The 19,130-nt window shown below is 45.5% G+C and overlaps 1 protein-coding gene across 1 annotated transcript in view; it reads left to right on the forward strand.

Moving 5' to 3' along the window:
- Nucleotides 1-19,130, forward strand: part of WDR49 (WD repeat domain 49) — a 131,396-nt gene that overhangs the window by 71,001 nt on the left and 41,265 nt on the right. Inside the window, exon 13 of the mRNA XM_029616832.1 lies at nucleotides 2,298-2,459. Coding sequence (XP_029472692.1) covers nucleotides 2,298-2,459 — 162 coding nt within the window. The remainder of the gene's footprint in view (nucleotides 1-2,297; nucleotides 2,460-19,130) is intronic.

Here is a 19,130-nt window from a genome sequence, read left to right on the forward strand (position 1 = left end):
TGATTTTTCACTCTATCGGTGTCTAAATGAAGAGGCTTACAATTGAAAAGAACTACTACTACTACTCCTATTTATCATTTCTCTGCAGCTACTAGACATATGTTTATGTAGCACTGTATAAATACTTATAAGATACAGTCCCTGCTTAGCAGAGCTTCACCACAGTTCTTCTGTCTATGATTAAAACACATGATTTGTAAAGCAAACCAAGAACCTCTGACAACATTTAAATCAAGCTGTGCATGAGTAAGATATTGTTACTTTACCCAGGCATTTAAGATTTTTATTTGATACTAACAGTCTCAGGGGGTCATTTTCTCAGCTGCGTTGAGGCTATACCATATGGTAAACAGCGTACACAGGGAAAATATACAGAATTGAAATTCTGCATGTTATCCACCCCTCTAAAAAAAAACCTAGCGCAATGTGGGTATTAAAATGAGCTGGTATGCATGCAAACACATGCAAATCAGATCATAACTAGGGAAATATTATGTTAACAAAATAATACAACTTCCCTTGAAATTAGCACACTGTGCTACTTGATTGAAAGTTGAAGCTAAATTTCCCTGGGAGTGTGGGTACGAGAGGTGATTCCCATAGACCTGGAAACAAACTAATGTGATTCCAGCCTTGCTTAAAACAATATATCTTTATTACAGCTTCACACATGCATAAAAGTAGACTGTCTTCCCTTCAGACAGTGTACTCGCTCAATTCACAGTTTGTACTGCTTCCCTCAGTGCTCACACAACTTCGTCTCAGCTCAGTGTTTGGATAGTGTTAATCATCAGGAGCTGCCTTCCTCCTGGAGACCTGGGCCTGGTCTGGTTATCCCCACCTGGATCCCAGCTCTTATTCCCCCGTTTCTGGTTATGCCCTTTGAGCTCCACCTGCCCCACAGGATCCCGTCCATACAGCATACTCTCTTTAAGCAATTTAAGGTGGACCAGGCATCTAGCCTGGTCCTGCACCGGTAAATAGGGGAACACCGAGGGCACTGCCTCACAGGGACCATCAGGACAATAACACATGTCCTGATGCTCCCAGGTCTTCTTTTAAAGGGGTTGGTGCAACTTTCAGGCTCCCCCTTCTCCCAGCAGGGGGGGGGGGGGTGTCTAATGAAATCTCCTTTCTCCCCTCTCCCTGCCATCCCCTGAGGCAACTAAAGATGGTAAAAGTAATTTAAAAATGATTTAAAATTGCAGGCCTAGCTCCACCCTCTTGTGTTGTAAAAATTGGGCCTCTGCAGACCTCCTTCTTCCATCCTAGGCCCACCACCCAGAACCCTCCCCCCCAGCACTTACTTACAGATCCTTGGTGTACAGAGCTTGCTGGAGCACCCCCAAGGCATCCAGCTCCGTCTGTGCCGTCATCAAAATGATGCCAGCTGGCCCCAGGCAAGACTTTTTCCCTGACATCTGATGGGGCAAAAATCTGCCTGAGGCCAGCCAGTGCCACTTTGACAATGACATGAAAGAAGCTGAAACTCTAGGGGGCACTCTGGCAAACATTGGACACCAGGGAGCTTGCAGTAAATGAATTGAGAGGAGAGGGAGTCCTGGGTGTGTGGATTAGAGTGGAAGGACCAGGGTGAGGAAGAGATCCAAGGGGGCTCAATACACAAGTGAGTGGGGTTTGGCGGTGGGACTAGGCCCACAAATGTTTTAAAATTTACTTTTAGCAATTTTGGTCACCTCAGGGGGTGGCAGGGAGGGAGTTGAGAGGGGATCTCATTAGACCACCCAATGGCTGTAGCAGGGAATTGTTCCAGTGGTAAAATAGTACCTGGGAAAAAGACCACAGGACTCACAGACCTGCAGAACTGAGAGAAAGTACTGCAGCTCAGGAAACAGACCCCATAGCGAGGGCAATTTTCAGAGGCATTTCCAAACATAAACAGTGTTTTACATGTGGAAATGGGCTTTTTGAAAATTGCCCACCCTCTCTGCCCATGCTCATAGTGCCAGTATATGCGTGCTTTTAAACAGAGAGAGGAGGCGCTCCTGGGAGATGTCAGTATTTACACACAGATGCATGCAGTTATGTGCATATGTGTATATGTACCCTTAGAATTTCACTGGCAAAAGCATTTGTATATATTGCAGGTCTGTGTGAGTACTTTTTCTGACCCAGTTTTCAACGTTTACCCTTTGAAAATTGCCATAAAAGGTCTACAGGTAAAAATACTTGCAGAGTTTATACTTTGGCACACAGTTTGAAAGTTGCCCTCTGTTTTTCTGCACACACAATAAGGATTTGGGGGTGGCTGTACTTAAAAGAGATTTGTATTACAGATACCCAGATTCAACGTCAAACTTCCAGGAGAAGTCTTCCATCTGCATTTTCTGGAAGATGTAGAGGATCAGCAGGTGGCATTTATGATACAGACACTGAAAACAATAATGCTGTAACCAGACTTTTCTTCTTAGAAGCAAGAACGAATATTTCTGCAACAGGTAAAGCATCCTCAATGTAGAGAAATGATTATTGTTTCTATAGTTCTGCTTTATGGATTTGCTCTTTAAAGGAAGGATTGTTACCAATGGAGGTAGGTCAGTTCTAGCATCCTTGACCTAATCTATCTGCAGGTGTTGCATCAATTCTCCTTTTCCTAGAATGCATATTAAACTCCAAAGGCATGACCTGTTAGCAGACACTGAGAAATTACTTACTTACTTGATAATATCCTTTTCTCTAATTAAGACAGGTTAATTATATACTAGTGAGTTATACACCTCTATCAGCAGATGGAGATGGAGTAAAGCTGATGTCACAGTATATATACCTGCTCTCTGACATCAGCCTGCCAGTATTCTCTGCAAAAGCCAACTGTGGACAAACTAACAATACTTGATTATAACCATTAACAGACAACCACTCAAGCACTCAGCCAACAGGAAACACTGAGCTCAGACAAAGAGTGTAACATCACTAATCTAGGGACTGAAATTGACATTTACCAGTTATCCCTGGAAACGCAGCCACTCAGGAGGACAACAGAACCACAAACCGGCAGCCAAGGGCAGGAAAGTGGATTAACCTGTCTTCACTAGAGAAAAGACATTCAGACAGATTAATCTATGACCAATGGGATGTATCCAAGTTATTCCTGAAGAGGATGCTAATTTCAAGGCAAGTTGCCCGCTGTTGGACCAACACAGCACGTGCGAAGGCTGCGTCCTCTCGGGCCTGCACATCCAGACGGTAATACCTGGAAAAAGTGTGTAAGGAGAACCATGTCGCCGCTCGGCAAATTTCAACAGGAGATAACAATCAAAGCTCCACCCATAACGCTGCCTGAGCCCTAATGGAATGAGCCCTAATCTGTTTCAATAATGGCTGCTCAGCATCCACATACAAGGCTGTGATAACCTCCTTAATCCAGCAGGCTATTGTAGCCCGCGACACTAGCTTACCCTGTTTACCCACACTGTGGAATACAAACAGTCAGTCAGTCTTCCTAAGAGGTCTAGAAACCTCCAAGTACCTCAAGAGATGTCATATGACATCCAAGGTCTGCAACAGACGATATTCATCCACATCTCTCTCCCTGTCCAGGTCAGCAGGGAAATTGATAGATTTAATGGAAAGTCTGATACCACACTTGGCAAAAAAGACTGAACAGTTTGCAGCTGGACTGCCCCCGGAGTCACTCACAGGAACGTTTCCCGGCAAGAAAGAGCCTGCAATTCAGAAAGTCTACATGCAGAGAAAATTGCTACAAGAAAAACCATCTTCAAGGTAAGTAACCACAAGGAGAGGATATTCAGTGGTCAAAAAGTGGGACCTGTCAGAAAATCCAGAACCAGATTAAGACTCCATAACGGCACCGCAACCACAAGGGAGAACGAAGATGCTTCACCCCCTTCAAGAATCAGGCCACATCCGGTTGGGCTGAAAAGGGTCCACCTTTCCCTGACCCTAGAAACAGGCAAAAGGCATCACCTGTACCTTCAAGTAATTAAGGGCCAAACCCTTAATCAATCCATCCTGCAAGAAGTCCAACATGAGCGGGATCTTAACCGAATGAGGATGAACCCCTCATTCCTCACACCAAGCCTCAAATACTTGCCAAAGCAAAACATAGGCAAGAAAGTGGAGAACTTCAAAGCTCGAAGCAAGGTAGAAATCACAGCAGTGGAATATCCATGCTTTGGCAACTGAGCCCTATCAAAGGCCATATCATAACACAAAATCAAGTCAGATCTTCGTGAAGAATAGGACCCTGTCATAACAGATCCCTTTAGACCGGTAACCAGAGAGGAGAGTCTGACAAGAGTCTCCGCAGATCTGCATACCATGGCCTTCTGGGCCAGTTGGGAGCCACCAGAAGCACCATCTCCATGTGTGTCTCGATCCTCCAAACCAACCAACTGAACAAGGGCCACAGTTGGAAGCTTGCCCCTCAGCCACTCCTGCACTAGAGCATCGATGCCCAGAGGCTTTGGCTCTCACTTGCGACTGAAAAAACGAGGAACCTTCACGTTGTGTGATGTCACTAGCAAGTCTAGATATGGTAGGCCCCAGACCCTGTCGTCGCATTGACTGACATTTCTTGGACCACTTGACCTTGCAAGCAGCCGACGAACCACAAGCATACTAACCAAATGGCACGGGCTTCCAGACAATTGATGCTCCAGAGAGACTCCTCTGCACTCCGGTGCCCCTGCGCCATCAACTCCTGACAATAAGTCCCCCAACCCTGGAAGCTTGCATCCATCATGAGCACCAGCCAGTCTGGAGCTTGCAAGGAAACTCACTTCCTTAGATCTGCCTGCAGCCACCATTTCAGTTGGATGCCAATCTCCACCTGTAACTGACTGTATCGAGTAGTCCTGAGATTGTGGACTCCACTGTGCAAGCATATGCGCCCTTGCCCATGGGTGGCCGCCATCAAACCGAGTATCTGCAGGTAAGATCATACCTTCAAGCTAACTGCTTCTATCAATAGTTGCAGTCTGGAACTTGCAAGGAAACTCACTTCCTTAGATGATCTGCCTGCAACCACCATTTCAATCGATGCCGATCTCCACCGATAACTGAAGCCATATCGAGAAGTCCTGAGACTGTGGACTCCACCGTGCAAGCAGTGTGCACTGAAGAGGATGCATATTCACCCTTACCCATGGAACCACCTCTAGGGTGGCCACAATCAAACCAAATACCTGCAGGTAAGACCATACCTTCAGGTGAACTGCTTCTATCAATAGTCACACCTGAGCCATCAGCTTCTGAATGCAGATTTCCTGCAGAAAACCCCTGCCTTGCTTCATGTTGAAACAAACACCGAGATACTCCAGGATCTGAGATGACTGTAAATTGCTTTTGACCAAGTTCACCACCTAGCTCCTGCAGCAAGGAGATCATCTTGTGCAAGGCTTGAAGACTCTCTTATAAGCTTTTGGCCTGAATTAGCCAATCATCTAGGTTTGGGTGGATCAGAATGCCATCCTTTCTCAATGCTGCCCCTACCACCACCATGACTTTGGAGAAGGTTCTGGGCAAAGTGTCCAAGCCGAAAGGCAGCACTTGAAATTGATAATGTCGCCCTAAAATGGCGAACTGCAAAAACCATTGCTGCTCCAGTCAAATGAGAATATGTAGATATGCCACTGACAAATCCAGAGATGTAAGAAATTCCCCCGACTACTGCCATTATCACTGAGCATAAGGTTTCCATGCAGAAAAGTCACTCACAAATACCAATTGACTCCCTTTAAGTCCAGAATGGGATGAAAAGAACCCTCATTCTTGGGCACAATGAAATAAATGGAATAACAGCCTGTATTTTCTTGTGACATGGGCACTGGAATCACTGTCTGTAAGCTCAGGAGCCTCGACAACATAGTCTCTACTGCCTGCCTCTTTTGTGGGGAGCTGCAGGAAGATTTCATGAAGACATCCTGAGGAATGCTGAGAAACTCCGCAGCATAGACTTCCCTTATCACCTCCAGAGCCCACTGGTCTGATGTGATCCTGACTCACCTCAGATAAAAAAGAGAGAGGTGACCCCCTATCTCCTGCTCCAGGAGGTGGGTTGGCACACCTTCATTGAGGGAGTCAGGAAGCAGCACCACCTGGCCCTGCACCCTGTCTGGGCTACCTGGGCCGAAAGGACTGATACCTACTCAAAGGTCCAGCCCTCTGAGAAGCCACTCCTCTGTAGGGTCAAAAACATCTGAAACCCCTGGAATAGCCTCTTGCACTGAATGAGCATGGTGCCTGCTTCTTATCCTCTGGCAACCAAGGAACCTGGACTCACCTCACTTATTGACCATTATTTCTAACTCACTCCCAAATAAGAGTGATCCTTTGAAAGACAATTTTGTAAGATTAGACTTTGAAATTGTATTGGCTGACCAATTCTGCAGCCACAGCTGATGCCTGGCTCTATCACCGAAGCCACCTCTCTGGTAGAAGTACGGACCAGATCACAGCCCACATCCACCAAAAAGGTGGCTGCTGGTTCTGTCACTGCCCTGGAATTCAAATCAGTCTTATCGACCTCCTGAGATAGAAGCAAACAAGCATGAGCCACCAGGGAGCAGCAAGAGGCTATCTGCAAATTCATTCCCACTGCCTCAAAGGCCTGCTTAAGGATAGCCTCAATTCTCCTATCCTGAGCATCCTTCAGTGCCACTCCCTCTTCTACCGGAATGGTCATCAGCTTAGTGAATGAACACACCAGCACATCCACTTTCGGAAAACATAACTGCTCTCTTGCCACCGGATCCAGGGGGTACAGACTTCCAAGGCTCATCCTCCCTTTAAAATTAGCTTCCAGAGTGCCCCATTCAAGATCAATCAGTTCTTGAATAACATCCATAATAGGGAAGAAGCATGATGCTTTACACAAAGTCACCAAAATGGGATTCTTCTTTGGCTCAGATATAGGATCAGCACCCAGCACTCCTAGCATCCTCAGTGTCTGAGAGATCAGCACTGACAACTAATCTCTGTGAAAGGTGCACAACATCATTCTATAAGGTTCCAACCCGGAGGAATTTCCCTATCCTCCAGGGAGTATGGGATCACCTTCCTTATCCATGCCATCCGGATCCCTATCAGTGTGACTTGCAACAGGCCAAGATGCCTTCCGTTTTCCTGTGGCAGCTTGTGATCCTGAACTTTCAAGTTTGGCTGGCTCTGCCAAATGTGCCTGAAGAAAGGACTGTAGCCCTTGAAAAAATTCCACCCAAAAGAAGGCGGAAGGGTCCATTCCAAAACCAGGGATTGTTGGTCTGGTGTCCACTGAGTTGCTCTCCCCTGCTGATGAATCAGTTAGGGCAGTCTCAAAACTCTGACAGATCCTCCTCTGGTTCCCTTCCTGTAACCTGCTGGGAAGGACCAGGCTCAGCAAAATCTGTTGGAGACAACTTGCCCGGAGCCTCTAAGCAGCACTAACAAAGATTAGAGGGGATCCTAATCTTTGATGCCCAAATATGGCAAGTAGTGCAAATCGAAGGCGCTTAGGCTTCTTTGCTACCGGCATCATAGATAAGGACGTCCAGTAGCAGAACGCTCAGTAACAAACATTTGACAATTGTGTGTTCAACTGAATGTCCGTACCAGGCAAGCCCGGACAGGACATCCCAAAAAAAAGACGCCCAAGAATAGGACAGATGCCCAAGTATATATATATATATATACATATATATATATATATATATATATATATATATATATATATATATATATATATATTTATCTAACTCTTTTCTATACCGAACATTAAGAACATAAGATCATAAGAAATTGCCATGCTGGGTCAGGGGGTCCATCAAGCCCAGCATCCTGTTTCCAACAGAGGCCAAATCAGGCCACAAGAACCTGGTAATTACCAATGCATTTTGATGAATCTAGGGGTAAGAACTTTATGGAGGACCATCAAGTACTCGACCATTTACAGTTTGTGTTTAAATCTGTTTATTAACAAGTTTGCAAAAGTTAACACAATGAGTCAAACATATGATACATATTGGGGTAGATTTTAATAAAGTACGCCCGCGCGTACTTTTGTTCACGCACCAGGCATGAACAAGAGTACGCCGGATTTTAATAGATACACGCGTATCCTTTAAAATCCGGGGACGGCGCGCGCAAGGCTGCCCAAAATCGGCAGCCTGCGCATGCCAAGCCACGCAGCCTGCCTCTGTTCCCTCCGAGGCCGCTCTGAAATCGCACCTTCCCCTCCCTTCCCCTACCTAACCCACCCCCTCAGCCCACCGTATCATATCATGTCGGTTTACAAGGAACAAGGGGGTTATAACTTAACAAACCATTTAAACAAGAGGCAAAGTTACAGTAAACAGGGTAATATGAACTTGGGGGCTAGGTTAGCCGGAGATAAAGGACAGAAGAGTTAAACTTAACAGACGGAGGTTAGGCGGGGTGCCTAGCCGACCATATAGCGAGGTCTGTGTAGATGGCATTTTGCATGGTTTAGAAAGTTAAGGGAAGGCTTGAAGGAATAGCCAAGTCTTGAGTTTTTTCCGAAAAGTTAGAAGGCAGGGTTCCAGTCTGGGGGCATGGTATTCCAAATGGCAGGTCTCGCTGTCGAGAATGCAGAGAGAGAGAGATTAGTAGATACAAAACTTTGTAAACCATTGTGATGATGGTATATAAAATTATTCAATAAATAAATAAATAACTCTAGATACTCCATTGAATGCTCGTACCACAAACACCTAAAATGTGAACACCCAACTATGTGGTCCAGAAAGACACTCAACCTGAAAGCGCAGGCGCAAAGCTACATCAGGCACTACTTTTGCGGGAGACTTGCTCAGAAGAAAGTGTGCATGCTGCCGCGGCCTAGCATGCAATATCCTAGTGAAGCCTGAGAGAGGTGCCTAGCTCAAAGAGCTACTCAACCCATCAAAACTACTGTGACTCCCCAAGTCCCCCACAGAGACAAGAACGAATGTCAGATCAGCGTGCCGAGGCTTGGAGACCAGAAACAGAAGAGGAATCCCTAAAAAACCCCAAAAAACTCTTTATTTGAGCTCTGCCTGTCCCAGTCAAGTACAGAGTCTGTCTCCAGCTGTGGGGTGAGAGGGTTAATGCCTTCACCACCGCGCTCGGCTTCCTGTATCCACCAGCCTCTCAGCTGAGTCCCTCCTGGCAGCTAAGTCCATGCCAGAAAACTGGCTATGGGACCGGAGCACTTGACTGAGGGAGGGATCACCAGATATCACCTCAGGAGAAGCGGTGCATGATCAATCCTTCTCTTTCTCCTTTTTCCTTTTTTTTTTTTTTTTTACACAAGCAATTCCCAGTAGGGAGATGCATATCCACCATCTGCTGGAGACGGATAATACTGGCAGGCTTATGTCAGAGCAAGAGTATATATACCGTGACGTCAGCTTTGCTCCGTCTCTATCTGCTGGTAGAGGTGCGTAATCCTCTGATCATGGATTAACCTGTCTGAATGCTGAGAAACGTCATATTTTATTTTCTTCCATAAGAACATAAGAATGGATAAGCTCTGCCAGATCAAATGTTCATCTCGTGCAGTAGCCTGACTCTAACTGCAAAGCAGCAGGTACTTAGCAGAAGCGTATAAGAAATATAGGCATGTGCAGAGTTGCCCATCTGTTATCATGCCTTTCTAGTAGTCATGTTTTAGGGATTTATTGAACCCATGGCCTGGGTTAATTCATTGTTGGAGGATAAGATAAAGGCAATTAGCGCAGCTGGTTTAAAAAAAAAAGTTTGGACAAGTTCTGGAGGAAACCTCCATAAACTGTTATCATCTCTGGGCATAAGCAGTTTAGAATTTTAAATAACGTAGTATATAAATGTTTTAATAAATAAATAATATTTGAGATCCTGCCAGGTACTTGTATCCTGGTTTGGACACTGTTGGAAACAGGATATTAGGTTTGATGGACCCTTGCTCTGACCCAGTTTGACAGGTCATGTTTCTTCCACAAGTTTTATAATCTGTTTTTGAGCCTAGTTTTTATTTATTTATTTATTTAGTATTTCTCTATACCGACCTTCATGGTTAAATACCATATCAGATCGGTTTACATTGAACAAGGGGACTGTAACAGAAAATACATTTCTTTTTTAAATAAGTGAATAAACAGAAGAATCAAAGTTACATTCAACAGGGATGGTAAAACTTGGAAGCTTAAGCAGCTGGAAAGAATAGTTCTACAATTTACCTTCACAGTACCTTGATCATGGCAAATGTTCAATCTTGGGCTGGCCCAGTGGATCAGGTGTTCTGCACCCCAGGTCACCTGGAGTTGGGAATATTGTTCTCAGTTCTTGGGGGGAAGGGAGTCATAGTCACCAAGAAGGGTGACATCCAGTGGCTGGATTAAGAACCCACGATAGAGGGCAGGGCCGGTGCAACACATTGTGCAAGCCGTACACTTGCACAGGGCGGCAGCGGCAGCCTGGGTCCACCAGTGGCCAAAATGGAGTGGAGGCTGTGGAGCCACCCAGAGATCACCACCCCACAGGCAGCCGATGAAAAAGCTGCGGGACGCATTGGAGGCTTGCCAAACCCCTGTCTGATCCGATGTAGGGGGGGAAAAAAGCACAACCTCTGTGCAAGCTGGCAGGAGGAGCAGCGGCAGCATTTGAGTGACGTCATCTCCTGCTGCTGCAGGCTCAGTCTTGTGAGAGGAGCAGTGAGATTTCACAGCTCCTACCGCGAGACTGGCTCTGCAACAGTAGGAGATGACGTCACTCAAATGCTGCTCCTGCTACCAGCTCATGTGGGATGAGGGAGAAGCCCAACTGTAATAAACTGTGCTAGAGAGTCCCAGCAGTTGAAGTGGGAGGAGGAAGAGCCTGGGAGTACTGGGTGAGAAAGTGGGAGAAGAGCATGGGGGGGGGAGGAGGAAGAAAGTGATAAAAGCATAGGAAGGGGAGGATAGAGCAAGGGAAGGAGAGGGGGAAAAGAGGGGAAAAGCTGAGGTTATGAGGAAATAAGGTGAGAAAGGGGAATTATTTGAGATAGTAAGGGGTGAGAAGGAGAAGAATCTCTAGAGGGAGTGTGGGAAGGGAAGGAAGGGAAGAGCCTTTGGAGGAAGAAAAGGGGTGAAAAGTGGGGGAATGAGGAAAGACAGTGAGGGAAAGGGGAGCAAGAGCTGAGATGGTGAGGTAAGGGGATGAAAAGTAAAGGAAAGAACCAAAATAGTGAGGCCACAGTCCACTCGGTGAACCCCTATCTGTCCACCAATGGCCTAAGTAGAGAAGAGGCTTTGGGCTATTGGTGGACCGCATCCCACCAGCAGCTCAAGTGGAGTGGAGGCCACCTTGTGATCCCGACCTGATAGTAGCCTGTGTGTGTGAGACAGCATGTGTGTGTGTTTGTGTATGTGTGTGCATGTGTGTGTGTGTATATGTGTGGAAGTATGTGCATCTGAGAGAGGAAGCATGCATGTGTGAGCATGAGTATGTATGAGAGAAAGAAAGTGTTGATGCATATATGAGAGAGAGACAGGAGAAAGTCTGGGTGCCTTCCCTCCACCACTAAGCCCCAGGTATGGAGAGTGGGAATTTTTTTAATTTCCCAAACACCAGTAAAATATTTCAAAACAGCAGACACATCAAACACCTAATAATTAAAACTAATAAGGATTAAATACAAAATTCCCACTCTCCATACCTGGGGCTTAGTGATTTATCTCCTGCCACTTTAAAAAAAAGCGACGTGACTTGCAGGTGGTGACCTCTTTTTTTGCGTTGAGAGAACATTTGCTATCATTGGTTGTTCCCTTGCGGCCTGTCCTTCACCATTAGTGGGACCACCTCTCGCATAACATCTGAGGCAGAGGCTCGCCCGCTACTGGAACCCCTGGGATTTGTGGGATCACCTTCATCTGCCGTAGGGCCTCTGACCAGAGAATCTGTGGATAAACCAAAGTGGCAGTGGATGGGGAAGCGAGGCTTCAGACTGAAGCGTCAATCTGTGGACACCAGTGTGGCCATAGCGGAAACCACTTGAACAGAGGCTGCTGTTTTTCTTTCGATCTGTTGAATCCCTTGGACTTTCATATTTGAGAAATCTTGGTTTCTAAGTTGTTCGCCTGAATGGAACTGGACTGCCTTTGAAGTTTTTTTTTTTTTTTTTTCATTACTGGGGGTGGGAGGATTCAGGGTTGTACTCCCTCCACGGAACACCATGAATGCCATGGTGATTACATATTGTGGGGTGGGTGAAGAGAAGGTTTTTATTGTTGTATAAGAACATTTTGGACTATGGATGATCATGGGCTGCATATTGGGATAAGTTTATTATGGATTTCTCCTTCTCAGATTTCATTGCATTATTGTTTCTTGATCTTATTGGGGGGAGGTTTTTCGATGGGTTATGGCAGGGGTTAAATTTGTATCTCTTAATCTCAAAGGGTTGAATTCCCCCTATAAGCGGTCGGTTCTATTTAAGGAACTGCTCTCCCTTAACGTGTCCATTGCATTTATCCAAGAGACCCATCTGCGTAATTGAGATGAGAGGTTGCTTTTGGCCCCGCAGTATGATCCCATCATTCTTGCTGCTAACACTCCTGCTCATAAATATCATGGTGTGGGAATTCTCATTGCTAATGGTTTGGGAGCTCAGGTGGATTCTGTTTATCGGGATGCTCATGGGCGTTTCCTTATTGTTCATGTAAGAATTAGTGGGGAACTTTTGATTTTGGTTAATGTATACTGCCCTAATGTTATGCAAAGAGAGCTTTTCCAGGAGCTGGATTCCCTTTTACTTAATTCTCCTTGTGGCAAATTAGTAGTGGGGGGCGACTTTAATTTAGTGCTCAATCCGTTGGTGGATTGCTTGAAACCCGGAGCCCATTGCTTGGCGGTGGACCGGAAGGCCTTATGCCGCTTTATGGCCCATTGGAACCTGATTGATATATGGCGTGAGCAACATATGGCTAATAAGGACTATCCCTTTTATTCAGCCCCCCACGACTTATATACTAGAATTGACTTTTTTCTGATTGACAGCTCTCTTAATCATACTGCTTCCACTTCGGGGGTTGGCTGTATTTCCTGGTCGGATCATGTCCCAATCTGGTGGGCGGTGTCAGGGTTCCAGGGTTCTTCTGGCTACAGGCCATGGAAGTTGAATGAATCCTTGATAAAATCTAGGGAGACGGAATTGCAAGTTAGAATGGCCATTACTGAATATCTACAACTAAATCCTGTCTCTGATACCTCACCTGTGGTTAGATGGGACTGTCTCAAGGCTGTGGTGCAAGTGTAACCCTTGAGGTTCAAATTTCTTTATGACTCCTTGTGTCTGAAACCTGCACTTTGATTCCCAGCCCAATATCAGAAATGAATCCACACGCTCTTTAGTGGGTAACAGTTTTATCTTTACTGGGATGAATGGCTGAAATAAATCTGTTCACTTCCTAAGCATCTGCATTTTTCATATAAACACATGTATATAGTACAAGAGAAAACTCAACTTTGTCATAAACTCATGTTAAGTATTTCAACCAGAATCAGCATGTGATAATAGCACCCGACCTTAAGCAGTCTCTAAACAAGCAAAGTTCCAGATTGTACCCTACTGTCAGGTCGATACTCTAAGGCCGCGGTAGAAAGAGTGCGGCAGTGCCGGGCGCACCCTCGTTCCCCGCACGCACAGTTCTCTTCACATACCACTTGATACTCTATGTAAATTACTTGCAAATGCAAGCCGCGTCTGCGAAGCGTTAGGCGAAGGTTAGACCCGCGCAACCCATTTTATGTATAGGCGCTAATTCGTTCATTAAATAGCTAATTCATTCATTTACATATATACATGCTGCGTGCGGAAAAGGTTACGGGTCGGTTTCAAGAAGCGCTAAGGACGCGTGAAACTGGAGACTGTATCGCAGGATCGCCTTACGCGTCCCAATTGTGCGCCCACAGCGAGTTAATCTCCAACCGCACCTTACAGTATCGAGCTGTGTGTGTCCATTTGAATTTAGAGCTGAAGATGGCGTCAGTGCTGCTCTTTGCTTCAACTGTCAAATCCACAATACAGCAGCCTCTATCCGAAAGAAAAGCTTCAAATCCTGACAGGGCACAGTTCAATTACTCCCAAGCCGTCCACAGCAGGGCTTAATCAGTACAGATAATATTTATTAGTTCAGAGCAGGGCAGAAAACTCTGTTCAAGCTGTAGCAGTGATCTGTTGCACATGCCCAATACAATCCAATTTTGAATCTCTTTAGGTAAAGTAAATAAACAACTTCAATACATCTCAAAACAATGTTAACTAACATAAATACATTACACATGAATACAATTATAGAGGGCTGCTCACCTTAATCAGCACAGATAATATTTATTAGTTCAGAGCAGGGCAGAAAACTCTGTTCAAGCTGTAGCAGTGATCTGTTGCACATGCCCAATACAATCCAATTTTAAATCTCCTTCCCCCCCCCCCAGCTCTTAAAGAGACAGCACTCTATTGTCAGTCTTTTAATGTCACAATGATGATTCAACATTTCTCTGCCCTAGTTCCTAGAGGTATGTTACATGGTCCCCTCCTAAAACCTGACGTCCCCGGCAGGTATTTATGTCCACAGCTTATATATTAACTCTGTTTGTTTGCTCAATATCTCTTGCATCATACTACTTAGTTGCTGCATGGATATACACACCTCTAATGGATTCCTTGAATATGACTGACTCAATATGTTGTGGCTGTGCAACCCCTTGGGCAATTGCACTTCAAAGTCATCGAATCTACTAGGCAGTCTCCTTGGTCTCTGCGATCTTTGAGGTAACGGTAGAAGTCCTATTTTGGTCATTGATTCATCAAGAATTTTCTTCTTCCCCGAGGAGGATGCATGCTGTTCTTCATTGACTGAGCTGTTCAAATCGCATGAATTGTTATGATTTACTGGTATACTAACTTCCACAGGATCCTCTTCCCATGACTCTGGATGAAACTCCTCCGCATTAGGATTTAATGTTCCATTTGACTGAATTTCACCAGTAATTGGACTCTCTTCCAGTTCAGCTGGATCTGAACTTCCGCTCCATGATAGAGCCATCCATACTATCCTCAGCGTCCTCCTTCTGCTTTTTCATCAATTGCTTGGTACTATTGAATGGTTCACAGTGAATATCAGCCTCTTCTCTTCCAGAAATAAATCCACAGGGGCGCAGTAGATCCCTGTGTAACGTCCTTTCGGGTCCATCCCCTGTTTCTGGCTTCACCACATAGACTGGTATACCTTCAATTTGTTTTACCACAATATACACTGAAGACTCCCACCGATCAGCCAATTTGTGCTTGCCCCTCAACTTCACATTCTTGACCAATACTCTATCATCCTCTTCCACTGAGGATGGCATTACTTTCGCATCCCATCTGCGTTTGTTGGCTAGTTGATGTTTCTCAGCTTCCTGAGTAGCCAGCTCGTATGCATACTTCAACCTCTGACGTAACTCTCGTGCATATTGGTGATGAGTTTTAGCGTTATGACCCACTGGACTGATGCCAGAGCATAAGTCTATTGGAAGTCGAGGTTCTCTTCCAAACATGAGAAAAAACGGAGAAATTCCAGTACTGTCATTCCGAGTACAATTATAGGCATGTACTAGTGGCCGAACATATTTTCTCCAATGTTCCTTACGCTTATCTTCTAATGTACCCAACATTTCTATTAAGGTTCTATTGAAGCGTTCTACGGGATTTCCTCGAGGGTGATATGGAGTGGTTCTGGATTTAGTGCCTGCTATTCTACATAGCTCTGAGATGAGTTCAGATTCAAAATTGGCTCCTTGGTCACTATGGATTCATTTTGGAAATCCATAGTGGCAGATGAAATTCTCCCACAGGGTAACAGCAACAGTTCTTGCGGTCTGATCTCTAGTGGGATATGCCTGAGCATACTTAGTAAAGTGATCCGTGACTACCAAAACATTTCGTGTATCCTTGTCGTCAGGCTCTAAGGTGAGGAAATCAATGCAAACTAGCTCCATGGGGGCGTAAGCTTTTATATTTACCAAGGGGGCTGCTTTTTCTGCCCTAGCTTTTCTCCGCACACATCTTTCGCATGTCTTCACCCATTGCTCTACCCCATGTGCCATTCTCGGCCAATAAAAATGTGCACGTGCTAAGTCCAAGGTCCGTTCACAACCCAGATGGCCAGTTTCATCATGTACCCCCTCCAGAGCTCTCTGACGATATTTTCTTGGAATCACAAGTTGTTGGTGTGGTCCTCCACTCCTCATCACTTTTCTGAAAAGTACCCCCTCTTGAAGACACAGTTTTTGCCATTCTCTGAAGAATAATCACAATTCTGGATGCTCCCAATTCCTGTCTCGATCTTCAAATTTCTCACCTCTCTCCAGCATCATTATGACTTGGGATAAACATGGGTCTTCCCTCTGGAACACTCTCCAGTCACCCAGGGTAAACCCAGGTAGGGTGGGTTGTCCAGGCCACAGGTCCGGGTCATCAAAATCATCTGGAACAGCATCTCCTCCTGCAGGTAAGATTTCCACCAAGGCACCAGGGCTGCACTCAAACTTGGAAGTAGAATGAGGTGTAATGGGAGTGTCGTAGTCTCCCGAATCTTCTGAAATATGTGTCAAAATAGAGACATCATGCTTCTGGAATGCCGCCTTACATATTACCTTAGATAGAGTGTCCATTCCTTCTTGATCTGTCTTCACACGAGATAGCATCTTGGCAACCCTCTCCTCATATTTCAAAAATTCTTCATCATCTTCTTCAGGATCATGTGGTCTCCTAGACAACCCGTCAGCATCTATATTGGCTTTACCAGATTTGTATCCGATGTCAAAGTTGTACAGGGAGAGGGATGCTAACCATCGATGACCTGTGGCATCCAGTTTAGCAGTCGTCAGGATGTAAGTCAGAGGTTTATTATCTGTCACTACTTTAAACTCTGCACCATATAGATAATCATGAAATTTTTCACAAACTGCCCATTTAAGGGCTAAAAATTCCAATTTGTGGATAGGGTAATTCTGTTCACTTTTAGTGAGCCCACGACTGGCATATGAAATCACTCGCAGTTTTCCTTCTTGAATTTGGTAAAGTGCAGTGCCTAGCCCTGTAGTGCTGGCATCAGTGTGTAATACATAAGGTAGCTTCCAATTTGCGAAAGCCAACACAGGGGCAACCGTGAGTTTTTCCTTTATAATTTCGAATGCTTTCTGACATTCTGAGGTCCACCGCATACCCAATGGCTGCTGGCTTTGAATCTGGGCTTCTTTCCTATCCTTTCGACTGTTAGTCCCACCAACAGATTACTGAGCGGCTTCACCAAGCGTGAGTATTGATTCACGAATCTTCGGTAATAGCCCGCAAATCCTAGAAAAGATCGCAGCTCTCTAATGCTTTTAGGTTGTGGCCACTTAGTAATGGCTGAAATCTTCTCTTCATCAGGGAGCACCCCCTTCTCTGAGATATGATGACCCAAATATTTCACTGACTTCTGAAAGAATTTACATTTAGATGGAGAGAGCTTCAATCCGCATTTCAACTGTCGTAACACCCTCATCAATCGATCCTCATGCTCTTCCAGTGTGTCCGAGAATATTATAAGATCATCCAAGAAGGCCACAACTTCATGTAGATTAATATCAGTCATTACTTTCTCTATCATTCTTTGAAAACTTGCTGGAGCATTTGTCAGTCCTTGAGCCATTCTCTTAAATTGCCAGTTTCCAAAGGGCGTGGTGAATGCAGTTTTAGGCCTATCCATTTCTTCTACCTCAATCTGATAGTACCCACTCTTGAGATCTAGTACTGAGAACTACTTGCTACCTGATAGGAGAGTGAATGTCTCCTCATTTCGAGGCAATGGATAGGAGTCTTTTCTGGTTATGCTGTTCAATTTACGATAATCAACAACCATCCTCAAGGTACCATTTTTCTTTCTAACCAATACCACAGGTGAAGCATAAGGGTTATCAGACTCCTCAATCACTCCTGTGGCTAATAGCTCCTTCAGGTGCTGCCTGAGATCCTCAAAGTCAGCTGGAGATACATGACGTGTGCGCTCTTTGAATGGACTTGGATCCAACAGGGTGATTTTATGCATTTTTCCTGGAATACATCCAATATCAAGTTCATGACAGGAAAATGCTCCTTTTGCCTCTTGATTAATTCTCTTTTCTATATGCTGTTTAAACTCTTCAGATATTGGAGAATCTCCGAAGTCTAGCAACACCTTCTCAGACTCCATGTTACCCTCTCCAATAGCTTCTAGTTTAGCACCATCCTTATAGGTCGAGCCTGTAACGTTCATGGTCCTCACTATATCGACTGGCTCACTTACACCCAATGTCCTTCTAGGAGGCAAACTGATGCTACAATCTGATATATTCTTCAATAGCACCCTAGCCTTTGTGTGCGACTTACTGCTAGTTCGGATGAGTTGAGGTTGTACTAGTAAGCCTCCGGGGTAGAGGATAATTTTCTTTAGCTGAGGGGTAAACCCAGGAAGGTACTTCAGATGAGGCAATCCGGTAGTTTCCTGCAGCGCAGGGTACGCCAGACAGTCTTTCCAATAGAATAGTAAATACCTCTGGCGTGCAGATCCAGTAGGGGCCCGCAGCGTGGGGTATGCCGAAGATGACTGTACGAGGCAGATGGTGTAGAGGTGGTCTGAGGTCCTGGAGCCCCAGGATTACTTGAAGAGAAAATAATAATCTTCCTGCAGCGGAGGGTAGATGTAGCAAATTCTGCTGGTGAGAATGCGGTAGTGGCCAGAGGCACGGGGTACACCACAGAGAATACCAGCAAGGCTTGGCAGAGATGAAGCGAGGTAAACTCACAAACGGGCCGATACAGTAAAAGTCGCAGGAGAGCGGGCGAGCGCCCGTCTCCCGGCGCGCGCTCAGGCCACTCTCCTGTGCGAGCGCCCGTCTCCCGGCACGTGCTCAGGCCACTCTCCTGTGCGCGCGATTCTGTATTCAAATGAGGGCCCACGGCAAAAAGAGGCGCTAGGGACACTAGTGCATCCCTAGCACCTCTTTTTGGACAGGAGTGGCAGCTGTCAGCGGGTTTGACAGCCGACGCTCAATTTTGCTGGCGTCGGTTCTCAAACCCGCTGACAGCCATGGGTTCAGAAACCGGACGCCGGCAAAATTGAGCGTCCAGTTTTCAACCCGCGAGCCGCGGA

Source organism: Rhinatrema bivittatum, chromosome 9 (assembly GCF_901001135.1).
Source record: "Rhinatrema bivittatum chromosome 9, aRhiBiv1.1, whole genome shotgun sequence".
Lineage (NCBI taxonomy): Eukaryota > Metazoa > Chordata > Amphibia > Gymnophiona > Rhinatrematidae > Rhinatrema > Rhinatrema bivittatum.